A 27,244-nucleotide genomic window follows, 5' to 3' on the forward strand; every position below is an offset into this window, starting at 1 on the left:
AGGTGAGAAGGAACTGAGAAAAGAAAAGTCATAAACAAGACAGATAACAAAGTTGTGGCAGAGATGGCATCTATGACCATGACAGCTTCTTCATTGCTAAATGGCTCAGCTTCAACCATCACCAAGACTCCTACAACTTCGACACCCCGCCAAGGCCTCAAGAACCTCGTTGGAAGGGGAACGAACCACTTTGCAAGTGGAGGAGGAGAGCAGTGGAGGGAGGAGAGAATTGGTGGTTGCTGCTGTGGCTGGAGCTGCATGGTCCATCGCTAAGGTGGCTGTGGCTGAGGAACCAAAGCCAGGAACCCCAGAAGCCAAGAAGAAGTATGGTCCTGTTTGTTTCACAATGCCTACAGCTCGTATTTGCCACAAATGAGGAGTGGTCACGGCTTAGAATAACTTTATATCCTCTTAAATGTTTGGATGCTGTTTGTATAATTTATAAAAAAGTTATGCACACATTATCTATATAAATATATGTGCCCGATATCCTTTGTTTTGGACGTACTTGCTCTCCTTTTCGGTGTTCCAGTTTTTATGAGACTGCTTTTCAAGAATACATACATAACCTATATTATGATACAAGGAAACACATTTCTTGCGTCCAAAATCTAGAATAGTTCCGCAAAAGATGCTTGTCAGCGTTTGTAGATTCAAGGGGAAACGAGTTGGTGATCAACATGTGCAAAAACTGAATCTTTGTTCTTATTTTTTAGGGAAAAGACTTTCAACTCAGCAAAGATCGTTAGTGCCATCCATTGCAAACTCACTCATTTCTACCATTCTGCTGGGAAGCCACGTAATTGCGTAATGCTACCATGGCCAATTGATTTGCACTCTTGTTCTGCAGTTTTGCAAGTGAATCCATGGCCTCGTATATCTCCTTGCCGACAAAAAGCTTCAGATTATGGCGAGATCCAGACACCGCTGGACCCTTCCGTTTGTCAACCAATTCTTGAAGTTTCTCAAATCCCTGGTCATACAAGAATCCACATCATTAGCTTGCCCAGGGTTCCAATAACCAACAAACCAAATTTTCTTCATTATAAGCAAAATATGAGATATACAGCAACATTTTAAGTGAAAATAAGAATTATGACATGATGCTAGTCGTTCATTCACTCACCAAGCGAGTTGTGAAGTCCCCGAATGGCTCTTTAGATTGCCGTTGGCGTTTCCAGTGGTAAAATAATGGTTCCAACACTTTTTCAAGGTCTTGAATCTTAACCTTGTTCATGAAGGGTCTTGCTAATGAGGTTTGATTAGGTTTTCCTCCAAGCCAAATGTGTAGTGGTAAAAAGTTAAAGAAATCAGTGTGATTTTATGGTAATCTACATTTCAATATGAGACAAAAGAAGAACGAAAATAAGTACCTGATAACTGTTGGGACCATCACCGACCAGACCCAGTTCAGCCATGTATGATCTGGCACAACCATTTGGACAGCCAGTTACCCTTACGACCACAGTTTCACTGTACTTCAGACCAACCTGTAGTCATTAGGTAAAAATTATATGCATCCTGCTTTTCATCAAAACATAATATATTTATTGAATTACTATATGCCCCAGTAATACCTACTCAAATACTGCTCGAATCCGCTTAAGGATGTCAGCTATTCCTCGTTCAGCTTCAGTTATTGCTAGTGGGCAAAGAGGCATCGCTGGCCATGCCATTGCAGTTAAGTTGAGGGTGTCTACATACCTAGGATTCTGTATGCAACCAGAAGCAGTCAATATCAATGTCAAACTAAAGAAACAGAATGAGTAGGATCCATAATAGGCAAATGCTTGAGAAAACTGTCAGAGGACTGAGTTTGTTAAACTAAATGGTCAAATCATACAAATGTCTGCTTAAGGGGAGAAAAAGAAAATTACCAGCAAACCAGCTTGCGCAAGAGCTGTGGTCATGGGACGCTTCCATGAATTGCGAATATCACACAAGATGATATTTTGATTAGGTGTGACCCGCACACTCAGATAATATTTTTCTATGACCTCCCTCAATGTCTTTTTCATCTTCCCCCCTATACGACCATTATCAACGTGGAGCCCACAAATTAAATTGCCATCACCCTGCAAACATATTATCATATAGAAAACCACATGAAGAAAACAGAGAAGGGAGGAAATAGATCATATGGATTATCCATACATAATCCTTCACTCCTAAACTTCAAGTAGCGTAAGGTATCACAAACACAAAAATAAAGACATGGAATTAAAAGGAATCACATACAAATTGTCCAGATCAACAAAACAAACCTGCTCATGCCATCCCAAGTAACTTTTAAATTCACACTCTGGCAACTCATGGAAAGGCTGGAATTTCCCTCCCCAGTATTCCTCAACAAACATTCTAAACCTCTCAATCCCCCAGGAACTGATCAAATACTTCATTCTACTATACCTACGATCATCTCTTCTACCGTAATCCCGTTGTGTAGCAACAATAGCCTTAACCGCATATAAAATTTCCTCTTTGGGCACATAACCCAATGGTTCTGCAGCCGAGGAAAAGTGGTCTCTATCCGATGTGTCCTTCCCATACCACCACCAACCTACACAGGAAACTATAAGAAACTGACATTGCACACCAAAGAAGTTAATGATATTTTCAAAATGGCTGTTCATCTTACATATATGTTGAACCCTTGAGGCTCCCCATCATCATCAGTAACAACAACAACACCGATATCATTTGTGAGAATATCAACCGAGTTGTCCTTTGGTACAGTAACAGCGATTTTGAATTTCCTCGGCAAGAACTGAGCTCCGTAAATGGGCTCAGGTAAATCAGGGAAATTTGTTCCTATCATTGCGGGCTTTAGTCACTTCTGGAGGTTCTTCTGCTGTCAAGACTTTCTCTCCATCCACCCAAACATCATAGTAGAAACCAGACTGAGGAGTCAGCAGTGAGGCAATGTTCTCTGCAGTTTGCTGTGCAAAAAGGGAGTCTTTTCTCACAAGAGCAGCAGGAGCAAGGACATTCCTATTGAGATCACCACAGGCACCAAGTGTTGAACCCATACTTTTAATAATGCTGCTCATTACTGTCTTCAGATTCTTCTTCAGCACACCATGGAGCTGAAATGTCTGTCTGGTTGTCAACCTAAGTGTCCCAATTCCAAATTGATCAGCAAGGTCATCCATCGGCAAGTAAAGTTGGGTTGGTACTTTCCCACAAGGGTTCTTTGTACGAAGCATAAATGAATAAGACCTTGAGCCACGTTCATCTCGGTTATACTGTTGATAGCTTCCATGGAACTTGATCAATTGCGTGGCAGCCTCATTTATGTTAGGGGCGTCTGTCAATATCTCCTCATTAAGAGGGTACCTTATGTCATTACTTTGTTCTTTGATATTTCAACCTTGCTACGCTTCGTCTCAGTAACAGTCTCAGGCTTTGCTGGCTGCATAGATAAACATACAAGTTTCCCAGAAAGAATAAGTTCATTTATATAAACAACTTCAAATAAACTAATATAAGCAGTTTCTGATAAATGAGGTTCACATGAGCTTTCAGTTTCGTTGATCTTTTATGTTTACAAAGAAATATGTCAAAGATACCAATAATCAAAAACCAATCAGACCATGAAAACAGCTTAAATAACTGCATTGCGCAGAGTGAAAGAGCTCAAAATGAAGTAGATTAAAAAGAAACACCAGAATATATTGGAGCATATATTGCAATCAACAAGTTCTCACAATCGAAGTAACTGATTAAAAATAATAATTCCTTCATCATAAAAATAAATAAAAACTATGCCATTCAGAAAAATCACCGAAAAACCCACAACCGAACATAGATGGATATAACAAAGTCAAACCGTGGAGACAGCTCGTATGCGTGAACGGTTCGAACCCCAATAAGCAGGAAGAGTTCTGGTGCTGAGAACCAAAGTGTAGGAAGATTTGAGACCCTGAAAGCTTCCAATCTGAACCGTGGTGTGCTTGAAAATCGCAGCGTTTGAAGCGCCAAACGACGCCGTCGTCGTCATTCCCTCTAAGTCCTTGTATGTTCAAGCTTTTTTATTTTTTTTATTTTTTTCCTTATTTTTTCAGCTCCACAAACTGAAAGAATGAAAACCTTAAGAAGGAGCTCGGTAACAGTGAGTGCAGCAGAAAGTTGCGTACTGGATGATGATTGATGATGATGAAAAAAAAGGTGCCCAAATAACAAAATTGAAAAACCAAGTTGAAATTTGATTGCTTTATATATATATATATATATATATAGGGTCAATTTAAGGTCAGGACCGTCCTTCTGACCGTTTGTTATTCGGACCATCCCGTTCCCTTCCTTTGCTTAGCCGATTTGGCAACTTACTTAGCCAGTAAACCCGTGGCCAGCTACCAACCCTCCTTTTGCACTCTGGAAAAATTTCTAGTACAACCGTTGCACTGAGTACTCAGAACTCTTTGCATTGATTTAATGCCACATAGACATATTTTTCCGCTCAAGATAGTCGTCAAAATCATGAAAAACAAAAAAAACCGCCTTTCTAATACCATCAAACCATTGAATTAAAACAACAGTGTTATTTCCAAAATCTTCAGCAGACATCTCTCTCTTAGTAACTTTCTCTCTCTAAAGAACAGCAAAATCGCTCAAACCTCAAACCCAAGCTTCCCAACACACAACACCAGCATCATGAGGCTTCATTCCTATCCAAACTCTTCCTCTTTCTGAACCCATTATCAGATTTGATTCACAAACCAAAACCAATATAGTTGCTTGCCCTTGTTTGTCCGATCCCCTCAAACATTAACTGCTGTATTTTTAAACCAAAACCAACATAGATACAATGTTTTTCCGATTTCAAAAACAAAAAGCAGATATTTTTCTATATCATATATATCTGGCTGGTTGTGGTGGTATTAGTGGTGGTCCAATCTAACGTGCGCCGCCACGGGCCTTTTACCCCCTAATTCAAACGCCTAAATAATTGAGAAGAAAAACAGAGGAAGCGAAACAAGAAGGAACTAACAGAAATGAGAGCATCAACAGAGGATCTGAGAATCTTCTCCATCTTAACCCTATTCCTATCAAGCTTCTTCACAGCAATCCGCTTCTCCATCCTCAACAAATTGCACTCAGCCCTCATCATCTCCGCTTGAAACCTCCATTTCTCTTCCTCCACAACCGACCCACCCCACCCATTCTCTCCCTCCTCCACTCTCTTCCTTCTCCTCTCACTTTCTCCTTCATACTCCAACAGCACAATCGGAACACCTGCTCTTGTAAATGCAAGTTCTTGTTGAAAAGGGTCTCCAGCTTCCCTTTCCTTTCCTTCTTCCGAGCCTCCGCCCCCGCCGCCGCCGCCGCCGCGGCCGAAATGGATTTCCCGGTGGGATGGTTGTTGTTCTTGGTAGCTTTCTGGCGAGGCCTACGTGGTAAGTGGAGGATTCTTGGTGTTGGTGGTGGTGGTGGGTAATGCCATTTGGGCCTCCTCGCTGCTGCTATTGCCCCTATAGTTGTTGTTGACATTGAGCTCTATTCTTTTTTTTTTTTTTTTTTTTCCTCCCCCTTCAAAATCCTTATGTTTTGTTTCCCAGAAAATAAAAAGTAGAGGTTTTTGCTCTGCAGGCAAAGCTTGTTGTGGGTTCGGAAACTCACTGACTGATATATAGGGAATGAGAGAGTGAGAGTCTTGAAGGTGAAAGAAAAGAAAGAAGCATGCAACCTCGTTAAGAGCAAGAACAGGGATTTCAAATGAAGCTGTTTGTTTTGTGTTCTTTATGTTTTGGTTTATTATTTTCTTTTTCCTTGGACCTTGTTTTTGTTTTTTTCATAGGAATTTGAAATATTTTTTTAATAATGTTTGTTCCTTGTGTTATGACCACTCTATCCTTTGCTGTTTATTTGACCTGTCTAATGAATCCCGTACCCATTAGGGACAAAAAAAGGTTTAAGAAAAAGTTATAATAGACCAATCATCAAAATTTTACTATGAAGACTTTAAATCAAAAAGAAAGTTGACCAATATTTGTTGTTATATACAGATTATTTATAAGTGATTCCCTTACAACATTCTATATGGTATTTGGTATAGCTCTTAAATACTACCAACTCGCATCCAAAAATAAAAAAGAAAAAGAAAAATAAAATCTAAGTTACTTAAATTTTGGGGCCACTTCACATGATATGTTGCAAGTCATAGATAGCCTCATATCTTCCATGTGTTCAAACAAAGGCCATAAATTCAAACAATTTTTCACCTACTCCATCTATCTTTTTCTTCTAACAGATTAGGTTTCAAGATTCAATTGAGTAGGTAATTATTCTTTGTACTTGTTTTCATAAAAAAATAATAATAATAAATGAATTGACATTTTGTTAGTGGTTAGTGGTACTAGTGCCAAGCTAAACAAAAAACAAAAGAAGCAAGAGTAAGGTTACTTGTTTGTTGTCCAAACTAAGACTTTAAAATGTAGTACATGTTTAAATGTGCAACTTTTATTTTTCTTTTTTCTTTTTTTTTTGGTAAATATGTGCAGCTTATTATTTCTTACTCTAATATTACATCAAATGCATATTGGTAATTTCAATTTTCTTTCCCCCTTCTTTCCATCTAATTAAATATGCTTGGTTTTCAAATATTTACTTATATCCTGTATTTTTGAACCCTTCGTTGTCATCTATCATGTCAAAATATTCCTCTTGAGACTTTGAGTACTATCAATGTCCTTTCAAATAACAGCATTTAAAATAATCAGAAGGAAAAAAAAAAAAGTTACAACGATTGTTTTACCCTATAAGTAAAAAATAAAAATAAAATAAAAACTCATTATTGTCATATAATGGGGAAGTGCTGCAATAAATCTCACAAGCTCAAAACAAAACAATAGTACAACAATAGGCTACTAGATTATGATTTTTTATTTTTTAAAAAATTATAATAATGAATGATTAAAATATCTAAAAGGAAAAATATTTTGTTCCCACCAACTTGTGAATAGTGAGTAAATGTTTCAATGCAAAGTCACACAGACCAAGATATATATATATTGTCGGTATGTCCACCAGCCCATTTTTTCCTCTCCAGTATAAATACAAAATGATTAATGAATGAAACTGGTCCGTGCCGTTGAAGGTGTTATAAATAATAAATAGGGCCTTTTATTTTTTTATTCCATTTTTTTCTAATTTATAATATATAAATAGAGCTGACAACCTCATTCCTCCACCTCAGCTCTTCCTTCTTCTGCTACTGTTTTCTGCTCATCTCAAAATCACTATGATTCTCTTGGTCTTCACGTAGCCTTTGTGAAGTGAGAGTGGCTCATTTTTTTATTTTATTTTTTTCTCAATAAACGAAACCAGAAGCTTTCTTGGAAATATATTTAATATTTTAATCTTTGCTTTTGGGTTTCACAGAGAGGACAGTTCAGTGTAGCCAGTGAGACATAGAACCAGGTTTTGAATCCATTTCTGGTCGGACCACTTACCCAGAAGCATAACCCATTGGCTGCAAAAATTTTAAAATTTTTCCTCCTGTTTTATTCCATAATTTTTCTTTTTAGTATTGTCAATTTTAGTATAGAAATTATTGACCCACAAATTTCTTTGAAGGAAAAATGTTTATAGACTAGTTTGGACCCCACATTGGTGAAGTCCCAGAAAATTGAATTGGATTTGTACCGTCCTTGTTGTTTTGTAACTGCATCTATTTGTAAATTCAGAAAACCATGAAAACGATAGTGAAACTTTTGCTTTTTGTGGGATATACAATAAATCAATGCCATCGATAAGCAAAGTACATGAAAACTGAGCTTTTTAGCAGTTGAATTCCATTCATTATTATTGCTAAAATTGTATGTTTTTTCTTGGCTTTGGGTTATATAGTACCATACCCATTGTACAAAAGTCAAAAAAATTTCAGTCTGATTTTTTGAACATTGCCAGTTTTATTCAATGAGAACCAAAGATTCAAACTTTAAAAACAGTGAATTTTCTTAAACTATTTTTTTATATAAAAATATCAAAATTCCATTGCAAAAGGTTTCAATATTTGCTGTGTCCTTAGGGACTTGGTTCATAGTGTAAACATACTTTTGACATATTTGTACTTTTTTTTTTTTTTTTTCTGAGCAAGATTAACATATCTGTATTTGAAAACCAAGATTAAGATGTTTAAGCATGTGGCTAAACTTCTTGACATCGTTGTTCTTTTTTGAATGCCTTGAACTCCTTCCTCTCCAATGCCATTCTATTTGTATTGCCTTGTAATTTTGGTGTAAAGTTTGGAAATTTAATAGATGTTGCTTACGATACATCCTCCAGTATTATTTTGCTTTATTTCAGTTCTATCTTGTTGCCCTGGTGTACGTTAAAATGTCATTTCGTTCGTTCTTGTTAATCTTTTCTGATTTAAATGGATTCTATTTCACGTCAACAAGTGTGTGTGTGTGTGTGTGTGAGAGAGAGAGAGAGAGAGAGAGAGAGAGGGGGGGGGGGGGGGGGGGGGGGGGGGGGGAGGAGAGGGATGGAGCAAGTATTCTATCAAAAAAACTTTAATCTATACTTTTAGGTATTAATGTAGGCTAAATTAATTGAAGATACTTGGAAGTGTGCTTATCATTATGTTAAGTCTTAATTCAGGCCATTTTTTGGTGGTATGATAAAAGTTTTTGGTTAACAAGCGAAAGTGTGCAGAGGTTAATTCTCAAAATCTCCTACTTTATGAAATAAATGTGAAGGCTAGGACCGTTCTCGGTTCTTCACTGCCAGATCTCATGTTAAGTGAGACCAACATCAAGATTTTAAAATAATAATAATAATGATAATAATCTTGGGTACTGAAATGGAATAGGTTTATCAAAATCTAACTCGCTGCACTTCCATATATGAATCTTTCTATTTAAACGACTCAATGCATTAAAATGGCAGTTAGCTAATTTGTTTCCATGGCATTGGCCATTGTCGGCTGTTATCCTAGCAGCGACTGTCCATAGTCCGTCCTTTTGTATATCTACTTCTTTTAATTTTATTTTATTCCTTTTAAATCTTATGCTTCTGGCGGGAGTTAATTAAAAATTCCTTGGCATTCTTGGATACAGAATACTTGCCTCATTAATGTTTCATTGGCTTTATATAGTAGTCAAAGCTAATTCATATCCTGTGAATTTGATTTTCTGGAGCCATAATTTAAGGGACTATCTGGGCTTTGCCCAAATTCTTTCTCTCAAATTCCCCTCAAAGATGATTGGCTAGGTTGTAGCGTAGTGACCTTGCCAATGTGTCAAAAGTTGTACGGCTCAAAATATGAAATGTCAAACAACAGAGACTTCTTACATTGGTTTGTGAAGCTAAATATTCCTTGGGTTTAAACAAGCTCTCAAGCTTAAGTGGACTTGAGTTTGTTTTATGGTAACTCCTTCTTAATTGTGGCATTGGACATACTTTATATCCATATCAGCATGGATGTACATTTAAGAAGGGGATCACCTCCTTTCTAAGACTTAAAAGAGACAACAAACCTTTGTAACTGCAGTATTCTTGATTCGGAAGCCCCTTAAAAACGTTCATTTCTGTTACCTTGAGATTTGATAGCCAAATTGATTCTCCTTTGGATGATCAGAAAGCTTTCTCTTCATCTATGAATGACCAGAAAGCTCTCTCTTCATCTAATGATGGACAACAAGCTCTCTTGTCATCTATGGATGACCAACAAGCTACCTCTTTATCCATGGATAACCAACATATTTCCTCTTCTTCTCTGGATGGTCAACAAGAGCGCATTCTTCAACCATATGATGAAATGTGGTTTGACGTGGCCAATTCATGTGGAAGAGAATTTGAACTTCCAAATGTCTCTGATCCAGTGAGTCTCAATTTGAGCATTAACAGCAACAACTTGCTAGTCTCACCATTCCAACGACTTGATATTCCTTGTGTGCTGGATGATGCTTTTGTATTGGAGATAAAAGGTCCATCTTCTGCCGGAAATCAGTTGGCTTCTTTACCCCTGATTGAGATGGTACCTTCAGTCACCACTACCTCTTCAGTAATCGATCAACAAGGTGGTAGTCTTAACTCTACCAAAGATTCTTCTGTTGAGTATAATTTTTCTGCTCCTACAGGTAATCTTCGAATGCATTTTGCCAGATCATCTAATTTATCTATAACTGATTTTTTTCATGGGGAGAACTGATATGTTGATATTTCTGGTACTGATAGTTTTTTTTTTTTTTTTTTTTTTTTGAATGGCATGGAAATAGGTGTTTCTTTGACAAACCAAAAATTATATTCTGTTGATCCTTGTAAGTCACCATCCTTCAGTCTAATTGATTCTTGGTGTTTGCAAAACAATTTTACTCTAATTCCTTCCTCTAGAAATACTCCTTGGTTAGGCTCAGACATTTGTATCCCTTTCTGATATTTTTATCATAAAAGATCATGCCCATATTTCTTGCTTTGGGTGCTCATCTTCTCTTGAGGCAAATGGCTCCTCTAGTATGAGTAACCAGCTAATTGGATCTTCTAACTTTGCTGATGCACCTTGCTTTCTGTCTGGTGGATATTGTATTATCAGCAATGGAGAAGTTGGTGATCCTGTTACATCCTACACATTTGGGTTTGGTGCAAATGGATATGAGCATGATGTTTCAGAGCACCTTCAGAACTCCAACCATAGAATAGGAATCAGATCAAATCTCTCCATTCTTATGAAAAACCAAGAAGCAAGCCCTACTCATGCTCTGTCAAATTTTTGTGGTTCAGAAAGTAATGAACAAAATTTTGGCACTAGTTCATTGCAAGTTGGTCAGCCTTGATCCTATAATGGTGAAGTAAGTTACTTTTCCTACATGTCTCGGATTAATGGTGAGTTAAAATACATATGCAAGGATTGTCAGAAAGAGTTTCCTAACTATAATGCCTTTGGAGGTCAAAGGCTAGAAAGATGATTAAAAAATTGTCCAGCCGAACAAACCCCTCACAAAAGCACTCAATTGTGTCAGGTTGCCTTATAGAGGCCGCAGATAAGAAAATTGAAGGGAACAACTCCTCCAACAAGGAAAAAGGGAAGTTAGTAATCCCTTCAGAAGGGGAGTCTGCTGTGGAGAAACTTTCTCCTTCCGATGATGTTGTAAAGGAATATTTCTGTCAACTTCATAAGAGAACAAGGGAAGGAGCTCCCATGCCAAAAATTATTGGGGAGAACAAAACCTCTTCATTATGCAAGACTCAAAAGACAGAATGTTCTTCACCTATGGCTGAGTAGAACGGAAATGAAGGTCATGTGTTCCCAAAATGGGGATTTTGATAAAGAATCAGATTTCTACAAGTTTTTGAAATTAGAATAACTCATCAGTGAACAATCAATAAAATAGTAATGGACCTTTGTTAACCTTATTTAACATGCTTTATTTTTCATTTTCATTAGTCTTTAAACTTTTAGTACTGTGGCTGCCAAGTGATGTTTTGTTGCTGTGTCCTTATGATTATCTCTTTTTCGTTAGTTCCATTTGGTCTTGCTGTTGATTAGGTTCAACTTAGCGTTATTTTAGCAAGCTTGAAGTTAATATCAAGTTGCTTGGTTATTATGACTAGTTATCTTCTTATTTACTAGTTTTTGCTAGTTTTTAGATAATATGTGCCTCTGTAACATTGCTTATTTATTTCTGCAATAAAACTAGTGTAGGATGAAATAGATTCAATTCCACTTAATTTTCTAAAAGTTCATATTTTTGTTTTTCCATAATGCCTGTAATATTTTGTGGATTTACAGATTTGAGCAAAGTTCATGGTAACTCACATGTTGAAGGCTCTGACAAAGCTTTAAATTAAATAACATAGATCATATAAAAAATTAATGGGTTACATGCAACCCAGTTTTTGGTATTTATTTGGAATGTCGGTATGTTCTATCACTGAACCTTGCTATTGGTCTAAATTGTATATTCCATGGTTATTATAACAAAATGTGAGTCATAATCTAGTACAGATTCTAGAAAAGCAAAGAGTGTTTCAAACGCTATTATCATTGATGTTCAGAATTTGTTTGTCACTTTACATTTTCTTCTTCAAGTGTTGGACAGTAAAAACAATAGAATTTGTTCATCATAGAAATCGGGAGTATTTAGAATAGTTTTTTAGACCCGTTAAATCAATAATAATATTTTGTTTTATATGCATATTATCGATATTCATATTACAGTCTGAATCAGCAAGAACGCATCCTATTAACTTTGTTTGACCAAGTATCGTTTACAGAAACCGTTTCTTATTTCTTTTGGATTATTGGATGTGAGTATTCTTTGAAGCTGAACTTAAATGTCCAAAAAAATGAAATTCCACGGTAACCACGTAAGATTTCAATATCATTCAATACCCAAAAAGGGGATCTGCTTTTTGTTTCCAAAGAAATTTCCAGAACCAGGAGCTCTCATTCAGATAAAAAGCAAACACATGGCAAATAACTATTTGTCAGAACATTCTTGGCGATAAGGACATGGATGATGTTCTTCTTCCAAAAGAAGCACTTGACATTTCCCACATCATTTTTTTCACTTTAATCTTACTTTAACTAGAATTAAATTAACAAACTTCAATTCAAATGTGCAGATGAGAAGGAACTGAGAAAAGAAAAGTCACAAAGACAGATAACAAAGTTGTGGCAGAGATGGCATCTATGACCATGACAGCTTCTTCATTGCTTAATGGCTCAGCCTCAACCATCACCAAGTCTCCTGTCTCCTACAACGTCGGCACCCCGTCGAGGTCTGGTGGTGGCTAAGGCCTCAAAAGCCTCGTCAGAAGGAAAGCGAACCACTTTGCAAGTGAAGGAGGAGAGCTGTGGAGGGAGGAGAGAATTGGTGGTTGCTGCTGTGGCTGGAGCTGCATGGTCCAGTGCTAAGGTGGCCATGGCTGAGGAACCAAAGCCAGGTACCCCAGAAGCCAAGAAGTAAGTATGGTCCTGTTTGTGTCACAATATGGTCCTGTTTGTGTCACAATGCCTACAGCTCGTATTTGCCACAACAAGGAGTGGTCACGGTTTAGAATAACTTTATATTCTCTTAATGTTTAGATGCTGTTTGTACAATTTATAAAAAAGTTATGTATACATTATCTATATAAATATATGTGCCTGCTTACTTTGTTTTCAACCTACTTACTCTTCTTTTCGACGTTCCTGTTTTTATGAGACTGCTTTTCAAGAATACATACATAACCTACACATGATACGAGGAAACACATTTCTTGCATCCAAAAATCTAGAATTGCTCCGCAAAAGATGCTTGTCAGCGATTATAGATTCAAGGGCAAATAAGTTGGTGATCTACATGAGCAATAACTGGATCTTTGTTCTTATTTTTTAGGGAACAAACTTTCAACTCAGCAAAGTGGATACAAACACTTGGTTATTTTACAAAAACTCTTGTCCAATAATAACTAAACACACAAAAATTCAAAGAAAATAATGCGCAACCCAGTATGCATTCCTTCCTGTTGTTATCTAATGGCTAATGGTACGAATGAGTGAGTTTGCAATGGAAAGCATTAACAATCTGTCTTACTTAGCCTAATGATGTCAATGAATTAGGAAAATGCTAAGAATACATAAATAACCCACACATGACACGAGGAAACACATTTCTTGCATCCAAAAACCTAGAATAGTTTCGCAAAAGATGCTTGTCAGAGATTGTAGATTCAAGGGCAAACAAGTTGGTGATCTACATGAGCAAAAACTGGATCTTTGTTCTTATTTTTTAGGGAACAATATTTCAACTCAGCAAAGTGGATACGAACACTTGGTTATTTTACAAAAACTCTCGTCCAATAATAACTAAACACACAAAAATTCAAAGAAAATAACACGCAATCCAGTATGCATTCCTTCCAGTTGTTACCTAATGGTAACAGCTTAAAAAGAAAATTGGAAGCATTATTCCTAATTCATTGACACCGTTAGGCTAAGTAAGACAGATTACCAACCAACCTCTGGTACATTCTTTTGTCAACAGCTGGTTCTTCCTTAGCTTCTCCTAGCTTGTGATTTGGATCCATTGGATTAGAAATTGGCTTACAACCAATTTTTCCTGTTTCTGCCAATAGATCAGTCACATACTTTTGTTGAGAAATGAAGATTCCTTGTGTGGAATATGCTACCTCAATACCAAGGAAATACTTCAGTTTGCCCAATTCTTTTATTTCAAACTCCTCCACTAGTTTCTGCTTCAGTTCATGATTCTCTCTCTCATCATTTCCAGTCACTATGATGTCGTCTACATAGACTAGGAGAGCAGTCACCTTTCCTGCAGTTGAATGCTTAATGAAAAGAGTGTGATCACCCTGACTTTGTTTATACCCAGACTTCTTCATGACTTTTGCAAATCTTCCAAACCATGCTCTAGGGGATTGTTTTAATCCATAAAGGGCCTTCCTTAGCTTGCACACTTTGTTATCTGTGTCCTCTACAAATCCCGGTGGAATATTCATGTAAATTTTTTCATCTAAGTCACCATGGAGAAATGCGTTCTTAACATCATACTGTAGTAGTTGCCAAGTGAAGTGGGCAGCTAATGACAGCAGGACTCTCACTGTGTTCATTTTTGCAACTGGAGCAAAGGTCTCCTGATAATCAATCCCATAAGTTTGAGTATATCCTTTTGCCACCAATCTTGCTTTATATCTCTCAAGAGATCCATCAGCTTTATATTTCAGCGTGTAAATCCACTTATAATGTACAATATTCTTCCCGTTCGGTTTATCAACAATCTCCCACGTCTTATTTTTCTCTAATGCATCCATTTCCTCCCTCATAGCATCCCTCCATTCTCTTTTTGACAATGCCTCAGAAACAGTGTTAGGGATAGTAATGGTGTTTAAACTCACAATGAACTTTTTGTGGGTTGGTGATAGGTGCTTAAGAGAGACATACTGAGATAGTGGATAGAGTGGTTGTTTGGTGCATTCTCTGGTACCTTTTCTAACAGCAATAGGAAGATCTTGGTTGGATATTTCACTTGCTTGCAAAAGTGGGTCAGATCTTACTGTGATCCCATTATCAGGGTTTAAGTTAGATTCTTGGACCTGTGTCAGTTCTGGAGCGGCCTTTCTCCTTGAATACACCTGAGAAAACCTCTGAAAATTTTGAGTAACACTAGCTGGAATAGGAGATGACTCACTAGCGGGAATAGAAGATGACTCATGTTCAACAACACGAACTGGAACAGAAGGAAGATCAAGAGCTTTAAGTGGTTCAAAGGACTCACAAGTACTATCCTCCATCATTGAAATCTCCCCCTGAGGAGAGGACTTGGAGAAAAAAGGTGTATATTCAAAGAAAGTAACATCAACAAAGATGTAAAACTTCCGGGATAGAGGATGGTAACACTTGTACCCTTTTTGAGTGGATGAGTAGCCAAGGAAGACACATTTGATGGCTTTAGGGTCTAACTTGCCCCTATGTTGGCCATGGATATGAACAAAAGCAGTGCATCCGAATACCCTAGGAGTTAGCCCATTTGAGGTTCTGAAATGATGATAGAAACTGTTGAGAACCTCCATGGGGCTCTTATTGTCTAATACCTGTGAGGGAAGTCTATTGATCATGCATGTGGCAGTAAGGGCAGCTTCCCCCCAATAGGATTTAGGAGCATTCCCTTGGAAGAGAAGTGCTCGAGTGGTATTAAGTAAATGCCTATTTTTCCTTTCTGCTACCCCATTTTGTTGGGGTGTGTGAACACATGATGAATCATGGATAATGCCCTGTGATTGAAAGTAGGGGGACAAAATCTGGTTGGAGTAATCTCTAGCATTGTCTGTCCTAAAGTTTTTTATTTTAACCCCAAATTGGTTTTGAATTAGTGAGTGAAAATTAGGTATAACAATGCTAACATCAGATTTTTGTTTAAGGAGAAAGAGCCATGTAACCCGAGTGCAATCATCAATTAAAGATACAAACCAATGAGCCCCAGAAACATTAGGTATGGTAGAAGGACCCCATATGTCACTGTGAATCAAATGGAAAGGATAAGGACTTTTTTTATTACTAATAGAAAAAGATACACGAGTATGTTTTGCTAATTCGCAAATATCACAATGAAACTCAGAAATATCTAATCCTAGAAACAAATGAGGAAACATGACTTTTAAAATCCTAAAAGATGGATGACCAAGACGTTGATGATACAACCAAATGGTTTCTTTATTTGAAGAATTGAAAAAAGATAAAGATAAAGGTGTCCTAATATTCTGAGATGATTCAAGGTAGTAAAGGCCGCTTCTTTCCTTAGCAAGTCCAATCCTCCTCCTCGAGTCCTGATCCTGAAAAACACAATAAGAAGGAGAAAAAATAGCATAACATTTAAGGTCATGAGTAAGCTTTTGAATGGAAACAAGGTTGGCTGACAATTTTGGTACATGAAGGACATTTTTAAGAATAAGGGTAGGTGTGATGTGTATGTCGCCGAATCCTGCAACAGTAGCTAAAGATCCATTGGCCACTATAATTTTCTTGTTACTTGGGCTTGGGGTATAGGTGTGAAAAAACTGAGATGTAGGGGTCATATGGTCTGTGGCACCGGAGTCTATTATCCATGAATTACTGAAAAATTTATCTGAGGCACTCATGCAAAAAGGAAGTGAAGGTTTACCTGAGAGAGCCAATGAACAAGTTCCAGAAGGTTTGTCAAGAGATCCTAGCAAGCCTCTTAGCTTCTCAAGTTCTTCATTATTGAGCCCTCCTATTGCTGAATTTTCTTTAGATTTGGGTTGCTCTGTCATGTGTGCCTGAGGTCTTTGGTGCCCCCAACGTTTTCCCCACTCTCGGCTTGGTGGCTTGCCATGTAGTTTCCAACAAATCTCCTTGGTGTACCTCGGTTTCTTGCAGTAGTTGCACCAGAGAGTATCCTTGTTCTCTCTACCCGGGAATTTAGGCAGATCACCTTTTTCTTTGTCTTGATGATCTGTTTTCGCAGCTAGGGCTGATAGAGGCAGAAGTTGCCATTGGGAATGGAAATAAAAAAAAAATTCCACAGAAGATAAAGGAAGTACCAGCAATGAAGGCTGGAGTATGTAAAAGAAGAAACTCAGCGATGAAGGCTGAAAAAACAAAAAAGAACAAAAAAATAAGAGAAGGAACCCAGGAAAACAAAAAAACCTAGGCTTACGTAGATAATGTTCACGCGAAGCACTGTTCACGTCTGTTACTGTTTGCGTAAAGATTACTGTATGTACCTAAGCTCTGATACCATGAAGAGAAATAGAAGTGAATGAGGGAAAATAATTCCTTAATTTTCATATTGATAGTACATGATAATATACAACAAATTACAAGAAGGAAAAAAAAAGGAAACTAACTCAATCCTAAATATATATTCACCAAATCCCTTAATTAAAGGGATTTCAACTAATCAACTAATTTATTTACAGCTCATCTACAACTTAACAGTTAATGCCTTCCATTGCAAACTCACTCATTTGTACCATTCCGCTGGGAAGCCACAAAATTGCGTATTACGTCTATGGCCAATTGATGTGCACTCTTGTTCTGCAGTTTTGCAAGTGAATCCATGGCCTCATATGTCTCCTTGTCGGCAAAAAGCTTCAGATTATGGCGAGATGCAGACACCACTGGACCCTCCCATTTGTCAACCAATTCTTGAAGTTTCTCAAATCCCTGGTAATACAAGAATCCACATCATTAGCTTGCCCAGGATTCCAATGACCAACAAACTAAATTTTCTTCATAATATGCAAAATTTGAGATATACAGCCAATTTTTAAGTGAAAATAAGAATTATCACAAGATGCTAGTCGTTCATTCACTCACCAAGCGAGTTGTGAAGTCCCCAAATGGCTCTTTAGATTGCCGTTTGCGTTTCCAGTGGTAAAATAATGGTTCCAACACTTTTTCAAGGTCTTGAATCTTGACCTTGTTCATGAAGGGTCTTGCTAATGAAGTTTGATTAGGTTTTCCTCCAAGCCAAATCCATAGTGGTAAAAAGTTAAAGAAATCAGTGTGATTTTATGATAATCTACATTTCAATATGAGACAAAAGAAGAAAGAAAATAAGTACCTGATAACTGTTGGGACCATCACCAACCAGACCCAGTTCAGCCATGTATGGTCTGGCACAACCATTTGGACAGCCAGTTACCCTTATAACCATAGATTCACTGTACTTCAGACCAACCTGTAGTCATTCGGTAAAAATTATATGCATTCTGCTTTTCATCATAACATAATATATTTATTGAATTACTATATGCCCCAGTAATACCTTCTCAAATACTGCTCGAATCCGCTTAAGGATGTCAGCTATTCCTCGTTCAGCTTCAGTTATTGCTAGTGGGCAAAGAGGCATCGCTGGGCATGCCATTGCAGTTAAGTTGAGGGGTTCTACATACCTAGGATGCTGTATGCAACCAGAAGAAGTCAATATCAATGTCAAACAAAAGAAACTGCATGCCTAGGATCCATCATAGGCAAATACTTGAGAAAATTGTCAAAGGACTGAGTTTGTTAAACTAAATGGTCAAATCATACTAATGTCTGCTAATGGGAGAAAAGGAAAATTACCAGCAAACCAGCTTGAGCAAGAGCTGTGGTGATGGAACGCTTCCATGAATTGCCAATATCACACAAGATAATATTTTGATTAGGTGTGAGCCGCACACCCAGATTATATTTTTCTATGACCTCCCTCAATGTCTTTTTCATCTTCCCCCCTATACGACCATTATCAACATGGAGCCCACAAAATAAATTGCCGCCACCCTGCAAAAATATTAACATATAGAAAACCAGATAAAGAAAATAGAGAAGGAAGGAAATAGATCATATGGATTATCCATACATAATCCTTCACTCCTAATCTTCAACCAGCATAAGGTATCACAAACACAAAAATAAAGACATGGAATTAAAAGGAATCACATACAAATTGTCCAGATCAACAAAACAAACCTGCTCATGCCATCCCAAGTAACTTTTAAATTCCCACTCTGGCAACTCATGGAAAGGCTGGAATTTCCCTCCCCAGTGTTCCTCAACAAACCTTCTAAACCTCTCAATCCCCCAGGAACTGATCAAATACTTCATTCTACTGTACCTACGATCATCTCTTCTACCGTAATCCCGTTGTGTAGCAACAATAGCCTTAACCGCATATAAAATTTCCTCTTTGGGCACATAACCCAACGGTTCTGCCAGCCGAGGAAAAGTGGTCTCTATCCGATGTGTCCTTCCCATACCACCACCAACCTACACAGGAAACTATAAGAAACTAACATTGCACACCAAAGAAGTTAATGATATTTTCAAAATGGCTGATCATCTTACATATATGTTGAACCCTTGAGGCTCGCCATCAGCATCAGTAACAACAACAACACCGATATCATTTGTGAGAATATCAACCGAGTTGTCCTTTGGTACAGTAACAGCGATTTTGAATTTCCTCGGCAAGAACTGAGCACCGTAAATGGGCTCAGGTGAATCAGGGAAATTTGTTCCGTGAGAATTATCATTGCGGGCTTTAGTCACTTCTGGAGGTTCTTCTGCTGTCAAGACTTTCTCTCCATCCACCCAAACATCATAGTAGAAACCAGACTGAGGAGTCAGCAGTGATGCAATGTTCTCTGCAGTTTGCTGTGCAAAAAGGTAGTCTTTTCTCACAAGAGGAGCAGCAGGAGCAAGAACATTCCTATTGAGATCACCACAGGCACCAAGTGTTGAACCCATACTTTTAATAACGCTGCTTATTACTGTCTTCAGATTCTTCTTCAGAATACCATGGAGCTGAAATGTCTGTCTGGTTGTCACCCTAAGTGTCCCAATTCCAAATTGATCAGCAAGGTCATCCATCGTCAAGTAAAGTTGGGTTGGTACTTTCCCACAAGGGTTCTTTGTACGAAGCATAAATGAATAAGACCTTGAGCCACGTTCATCTCGGTTATACTGTTGATAGCTTCCATGGAACTTGATCAATTGCGTGGCAGCCTCATTTATATTAGGGGCATCTGTCAATATCTCCTCATTAAGAGGGTACCTTATGCAATTACTTTGTTCTTTGAATATTTCAACCTTGCTACGCTTAGTTTCAGTAACAGTCTCAGGCTTTGCTGGCTGCATAGATAAATATACAAATTTCCCAGAAAGAATAAGTCCATTTACTATAAACAACTTCAAATAAACTAATTTAAGCAGTTTCTGATAAATGAGGTTCACATGAGCTTTCAGTTTCGTTGATCTTTACGTTTACAAACAAATATGTCAAAGATACCAATCATCAAAAACCAATCAGACCATGAAAACAGGTGACATAACTGCATTGCGCAGAGTCAAAGAGCTCAAAGTGAAGGAGATTAAAAATAAACATCACAATATATTGGAGCATATATTGCATTTAACAAGTTCTCACAATCACATGAGCTCAAAATGAACCAAGTTTCAAGAAGTAACTGATTAAAAATAATGATTCTTTCATCATAAAAATAAATAAATAAACTATGCCATTCAGAAAAATCAAGCACACCTCAGTTAAATGAACCAACTAGGATCCAAATTTTCTATATTAAACAACAAAAAGGACAAAATTTCGGGGTCATCAAGTCTAACAGAGAAGAAGAAGGAAAAATATAGAAAAATGGAAAGAAAATTTCACGATCCCTTGATACTTTTATCTCTTTTGGCCCAAAATTCACGAAAGGAACGACCTTTATGGGGAATCTCATAACTTTGCAAACCAGATTAGTTAGCTAGAGCAATGAGAGATATACAAATAAAAACAAAATTCAAAATTTCGATAAAGCTTGGTGCTTTATTTTCCTTCATTATTGTACCACAGCATTTTCTCTTCTTTTTTTTCTATTAAAATAAAAAAAAAAAAAACCTACATTTTCCTTTCTTTTTCCACTAAACCATCCAACCAGAGCAATAAACCCAAACCGAAAAGCTCACAACAGAGTATGGATGGATAAAACAAATTCAAAACGCACCGTGGAGAAAGCTCTTTTGAGCGAACGGTTCGAAGAAGAAACACGATAAGCAGGAACAGTTCTTGTGCTGAGAGCCAAACAGTAGGAAGATTTGAGACCCTGAAAGCTTCCAATCTGAACTTTGGTGTCCTTGAGAATCGCAGCGTTTGAAGCTCCAAAAGACGCCGTCGTCGTCATTCCCTCTAAGTCCTTGTATGTTCAAGCTTTTTTTCTATTTTTTTTCCTTATTTTTTAAAAAGGAGCAGAAAGTTGCGTACTGGATGACGATTGATGATCATGAAAACGAAGAGACCCGAATAACAAAATTGACAAGTCAAGTTGAAATTTGATTGCTTTATCTTTTTCTTTTACATACATATATATATAGAGAGAGAGAAAGTCTAGGATAGGGACCGACCGTATGGTTTCTATGCGGATCAAAAATATGCTGAAATTGGCATCCGTTGGATTTTTACATCTAGTGTCAACAGCCCAGATTCAAGCTTACTCATGTGTAAAATTTTGCTCAAACCCCCCTTCCCGCTTGCACCAGCTGTAAACAGATCCACTGCATGTTTCCATGGTCGTGGGTATGGTCGAATTGTTCATGAAGTTCTCACCATCAATCCCCCAAACCTCCAACCCCAGCTGATATAAGAAGGATTTCTCATTTCTAAGAGCAATAAACACCATAGCACTGAAAATAATCCAGTCCACTTGATGGACACGATGGAAAGAAATAAAGAAGCAGGAAAATTTTCCTGAATTGCAATTCGGTCAAAATCAGAACATAGTCTTCATTGGGTACCTGTAATAGTCTTCATTGGGTACCTGTAAAATAATGCATCTAGATCATCACAAGACAAAAAGACCTACAGTTTATGATATATATCCATTGAAACAAAAGATCAGAACATTATCTTCATGGGGTACAAAAAATTTCAAGTGTCGGCAACCAAAAGAATTGCAGACAACAAAAGTAGAGGCAAACAAGTAAGCTGGAACCATATAATTGATCAACAAAAAAAATTGAAGTGATAAAACAACGTGGGCAAATTTATTAAAATATGGGTATTACGATACGCCTAATTCATTCCAAAACCCATAAATTCGACCTTATTGATTTTCGCAGAACAGTAAGAAAACCCATGGCCGGTGGAACTTGAAGACAAAAAACGGTGGGGCTGGTACGTCTTGCGTGCTAGCTTGGTGGTGGCTCAACGTCGCTGGAACGGTGGGTGGATGTGCGGAAGCAGAGGAGAGGAGAAGAGGAGAAGAGGAGAAGCGAAGAGAAAGGTGCGAATGGGAAGAGAAGCTTTGGGCAAAAATCCCTATGTGAGAAAGTTTGAATCTGGACCGTTGCTGCCAGATGTAAAAATCCAATGGATGCCAATTTCAACACATTTTTAATCCGCATAGAAACCATGCGGTCGGACCCTATCCTAGACTTCCTCTATATATAGATATACAATGTTTTTCATAATTCATATATATCTGGCTGGTTGTGGTGGTCTAATCTAACATGCGCCGTCACGTGCCTCATGCAGGCATACTTTGGTTTAGTGATTGCAAGGAGAAGACGCCTCTCCTCACGCCTTTTACCCCCTAATTCAAACGCCAAAATAATTGAGAAGAAAAACAGAGGAAGAGAAACAAGAAGGAACTAACAGAAATGAGAGCATGAACAAAGCATATGAGAATCTTCTCCATCTTAACTCTATTCCTATCAAGCTTCTTCACAGCAATCCGCTTCTCCATCCTCAACAAATTGCACTCAGCCCTCATCATCTTCTCTTGAAACCTCCATTTCTCTTCCTCCACAACAAACCCACCCCACCCATTCTCTCCCTCCTCCACTCTCTTCCTCCTCCTCTCACTTTCTCCTCCATACTCCAACAGCACAATCGGAACACCTGCTCTTGTAAATGCACGTTCTTGGTCGAAAAGGGTCTCCAGCTTCCCTTTCCTTTCCTTCTTCCGAGCCTCCGCCCCCGCCGCCGCAGCCGCGGCCGAAATGGATTTCCCGGTGGGATGGTTGTTGTTCTTGGTAGCTTTCTGGCGAGGCCTACGTGGTAAGTGGAGGATTCTTGGTGTTGGTGGTGGTGGTGGGTAATGCCATTTGGGCCTCCTCGCTGCTGCTATTGCCCCTATAGTTGTTGTTGACATTGAGCTCTATTCTTTTTTTTTTTTTTTTTTTCCTCCCCCTTCAAAATCCTTATGTTTTGTTTCCCAGAAAATAAAAAGTAGAGGTTTTTGCTCTGCAGGCAAAGCTTGTTGTGGGTTCGGAAACTCACTGACTGATATATAGGGAATGAGAGTGTGAGAGTGTTGAAGGTGAAAGAAAAGAGAGAAGCATGCAACCCCGTTAAGAGCAAGAACAGGGATTTCAAATGAAAGCTGTTTGTTTTGTGTTCCTTGATGTTTTGGTTTATTATTTTCTTTTTCCTTGGACCTTGTTTTTGTTTTTTTTCTTAGGAATTTGAAAATTTTTTTTAATAATGTTTGTTCATTGTGTTATGACCATTCTATCCTTTGCTGTTTACCTGTCCAATGAGTCCCCCACCCATTAGGGACAAAAAAGATGTTTAAGAAAAAGTTATAATAGACCGATCATCAAAATTATACTATGAAGACTTTAAATCGAAAAGGAAGTTGACCAATATTTGTTGTTATATACAGATTATTTATAAGTGATTCCCTTACAACATTCTATATGGTATTTGGTATAGCTCTTAAATACTACCAACTCGCATCCAAAAATAAAAAAGAAAAAGAAAAAGAATAAAATCTAAGTTACTTAAATTTTTGGACCACTTCACATGATATGTTGCAAGTCATAGATAGCCTCATATCTTCCATGTGTTCAAACAAAGGCCATAAATTCAAACAATTTTTCACCTACTCCATCTATCTTTTTTTTCTAACAGATTAGGTTTCAAGATTCAATTGAGTAGGTAATTATTTTTTGTACTTGTTTTCATTAAAAAAAATAAATGAATTCACGTTTGTTAATGGTAGTGGTACTAATGCCAAGCTATAAAAAAAAAAAAAAAAAAAAAGAAGAAGAAGCAAGAGTAAGGTTACTTGTTTATTGTTCAAACTAGACTTTCAAATTTAGCAAATGTTTAAATGCGCAACTTATTTTTTATTTTTTATTTTTTGGTAAATATGTGCAACTTATTATTTCTTACTCTAATATTACATCAAATGCACATTGGTAATTTCAATTTTTTCCCCCCTTCTTTCTATCTAATTAAATATGCTTGGTTTTCAAATATTTACTTATATTCTGTATTTTTGAATTTTTTAAGTTGTCATCTATCATGTCAAAATATTCCTCTCGCAACTTTGAGTACTATCAATGTTTTTTCAAATAACAGCATTTAAAATAATCAGAAGGAAAAAAAAAAAGGTCACAACGATTGTTTTACCCCTATAAGTAAAAATGAAAAATAAAATAAAAACTCATTATTGTCATATAATGGGGAAGTGCTGCAATAAATCTCACAAGCTCAAAATAAAACAATAAGTACAACAATAGGCTACTAGATTATCATTTTTTTCTTTTTAAGAAAATTATAATAATAAATGATTAAAATATCTAAAATAAAAAATAATTTTTTTCCCACCAACTTGTGAGTAGTGAGTAAATGTTTCAATACAAAATCACACAGACCAAGATATATTGTCAGTATGTCCACCAGCCCATTTTTTTTCCCCTCCAATATAAACACAAAATGATTAATGAATGAAACTGGTCCGTGCCGTTGAAAGGTGTTATAAATAATAAATATGGCATTTTATTTTTTTATTCCATTTTTTTCTAATTTATAATAGATAAATCCCAATTGTTTCGAATTTTTTGGAATGGAATTTTTACGGAATCCCCTGAATAGGATCAAATCTTATTCCATGGTATTTACATGAGATTGCTCGACGGGTGGATCTTGCAGTCAAGCTCCCTTCTGCCTTTGCACTCGAGGGCCAATCTCCGTCTGGCCCGAGAAAACTTTTGCACGCCTCCGTTACCTTTTGGGAGGCCTACGCCCTGACAATCTCATTCCTCCACCTCAGCTCTTCTGTCTTCGGCTACTGTTTTCCGCTCACCTCAAAATCACTATGATTCTCTTGGTTTTATTTTTTTCTCAATAAATGAAACCAGAAGCTTTCTTGGAAATATATTTAATATTTTAATCTTTGCTTTTGGGTTTCACAGAGAGAAGAGTTCAGTGTAGCCGGTGAGGCATAGAACCAGGCTTTGAATCCATTTCTGGTCGGACCACTTACCCAAAAGCATAGCCCATTGGCTGCAAAAATTTTAAACATTTTCCCCTTATTTTATTCCATAATTTCCCTTTTCAGTGTTGTCAATTTTGGTATAGAAATTATTGACCCACAAATTTCTTTGAATGAAAAAAGTTTATAGACTAGTTTGGACCCCACATTGGTGAAGTCCCAGAAAACTGAATTGGATTTGTACCGTCCTTGTTGTTTTGTAACTGTATCTATTTGTAAATTCAGAAAACCATGAAAACGATAGTGAAAGTTTTGCTTTTTGTGGGATATTCAATAAATCAAAGCCCTCGATACGAAAGTACATGAAAACTGAGCTTTTTAGCAGTTGAATTCCATTCATTATTGTTGCTAAAATTGTATGTTTTTTCATGGCTTTGGGTTATATAGTACAATACCCCTTGTATAAAAGTCAAAAAATTTCAATGTGATTTTTTGACCATTGCCAGTTTTATTCAATGAGGACTAAAGATTCAAACTTTAAAGACAGTGAATTATCTTAAACTATTTTATTTATATAAAAATATCAAAAATTCCATTGCAAAAGGTTTCAATATTAGCTGTGTCTTTAGGGACTGGTTCATAGTATAAACATAGTTTTGACATATTTGTATTTTTTATTTTTTTATTTTTTTGGGAGCAAGATTGACATATCTGTATTTGGAAACCAAGATTAAGATGCTTAAGCTGCTGAAATTAAGCATGTGACTAAACTTCCAATTAAAAAATGCATTTGGCTGAACTGTGGAAGCGAGTTGATTATATAAAATCATGCACAAGATTTGAATATTTTCAATTTCCACTGGTAGTTCCATGATTTTACCGTTATAGACTATATAATATACTACTAATATTATTTTTTTCAAAACAAAAAAAAGAATAAAGAAAAAAATGTATAGATTAAGCAACTACAGCAAGTTCAATACTTTAAAAATTGATTTCAGATTTAAATATTGTATTTTGATTCTAGTGGGTCTCATTCAATTTGATATAAAAATCAATAAAAATCTGTAATTGGAGGGTATATTTTGCTACAGAGAAGAATCCAATTGAAGTTGATGACTTAAAAGAGAAACAGTTCAGAGCATAAAAGACACAGAGGAAAACAGTTCTACTGAGAAAGCAAAGGACTGTTTTGTCTCTTACATCAGAAATAACATATTTGTCTACTGTTCTCTTTTACCATATCATTATTTATGGACCCTACCTAACATTTTGTCATATTTATTTTGTAAAAATTTTTTTACCCCACATATTAAACTGGTTTTTTGAACTTGGAGTTCAATTTCAAATCCACATTTCTTCGTTAGTATTGTGTTTTATTTAGAAACCGTTGTGTTTTATTTAGAAACCGATTTTTTGGGTTTCAAACAATTCGGATAATGTGTTTTAAGAAAAAAAAATTACTCAGAAAAAAATTTGCATTTTTCTAGTGAGAAAAAATCGTTATCCATATCTAACATATCTTGAAAAATTTGCACTTTTTAAAAACTTGAATATGAAAAGATAATTTACAGGATAATTGCAACATCAGAACTGGCAATGTAGAACAAATAGTTTTGACCAAGTCAATTTTTATGAAACAAATATAAATTGGCTAAGCAAATAATTAAAAAGAGAAAATTATGTCAGGGAGCTTGATGTAAATTAGAATCCAATTGATCGAAATTTTTAGTGGAAAAAAAATACTAATAACAAAGAAAGACAATGATGGTGGGCCACAATTTGGTGGCCCATTATATTAATTCTATTGCTAGTGTCTTGAAGTTAATATAGAGCTGAGCAGTGTTCTAAAGTAGAAATTTTCATAAAAAGGATGGTCTTTTGTTTGTAGATTTTGCTTAAGGGTCTTGGAAGAAGAAAGCTTTTGTCTCTCCGTTTGGAAAAATTAGGACCTAAAATACTAAAATTGCTATCTGTGCATGAATTTTCGACGCATGATATTTCTTCTCATGGTAAAGGGGTTCATGCCCGTTTCAGGGACTATCAATTTGTTTATAATCGGAACGAGTGGCTG

At 36.7% G+C, this 27,244-nt stretch overlaps 1 protein-coding gene and 3 pseudogenes across 2 annotated transcripts; 2 read left to right on the forward strand and 2 right to left on the reverse strand.

Annotated features, from left to right (window-relative positions):
* The first annotated feature begins 2 nt into the window (after positions 1-2).
* Positions 3-504, forward strand: LOC132799619 (photosystem II 5 kDa protein, chloroplastic-like; annotated as a pseudogene).
* A 37-nt stretch (positions 505-541) lies between these two features.
* Positions 542-4,161, reverse strand: LOC132799618 (sulfite reductase [ferredoxin], chloroplastic-like; annotated as a pseudogene).
* Positions 4,162-12,372: 8,211 nt separating this feature from the next.
* LOC132799324 (photosystem II 5 kDa protein, chloroplastic-like) lies at positions 12,373-13,116 on the forward strand (annotated as a pseudogene).
* A 4,106-nt stretch (positions 13,117-17,222) lies between these two features.
* LOC107412602 (sulfite reductase [ferredoxin], chloroplastic) lies at positions 17,223-22,188 on the reverse strand. Of its 2 annotated transcripts, XM_060811916.1 has the most exons (10): positions 22,050-22,187; positions 21,353-21,765; positions 20,956-21,211; positions 19,298-20,083; positions 18,923-19,219; positions 18,536-18,733; positions 18,237-18,371; positions 18,033-18,149; positions 17,786-17,944; positions 17,223-17,632 (listed from the first exon to the last, which is right to left on the reverse strand). In XM_060811916.1, exons 3-10 carry the CDS (start codon positions 21,130-21,132, stop codon positions 17,426-17,428), a joined length of 2,076 nt encoding a protein of 691 aa, XP_060667899.1. In that variant the 5' UTR covers positions 21,133-21,211; positions 21,353-21,765; positions 22,050-22,187; the 3' UTR covers positions 17,223-17,425. The 2 variants fall into 2 exon arrangements, with proteins under 2 accessions (XP_060667899.1, XP_060667898.1); XM_060811915.1 differs by having other exon boundaries at positions 20,956-21,742; positions 22,050-22,188.
* Positions 22,189-27,244: the final 5,056 nt, after the last annotated feature.

The sequence above is a fragment of the Ziziphus jujuba genome, chromosome 10, assembly GCF_031755915.1.
Source record: "Ziziphus jujuba cultivar Dongzao chromosome 10, ASM3175591v1".
Taxonomy (NCBI): domain Eukaryota; kingdom Viridiplantae; phylum Streptophyta; class Magnoliopsida; order Rosales; family Rhamnaceae; genus Ziziphus; species Ziziphus jujuba.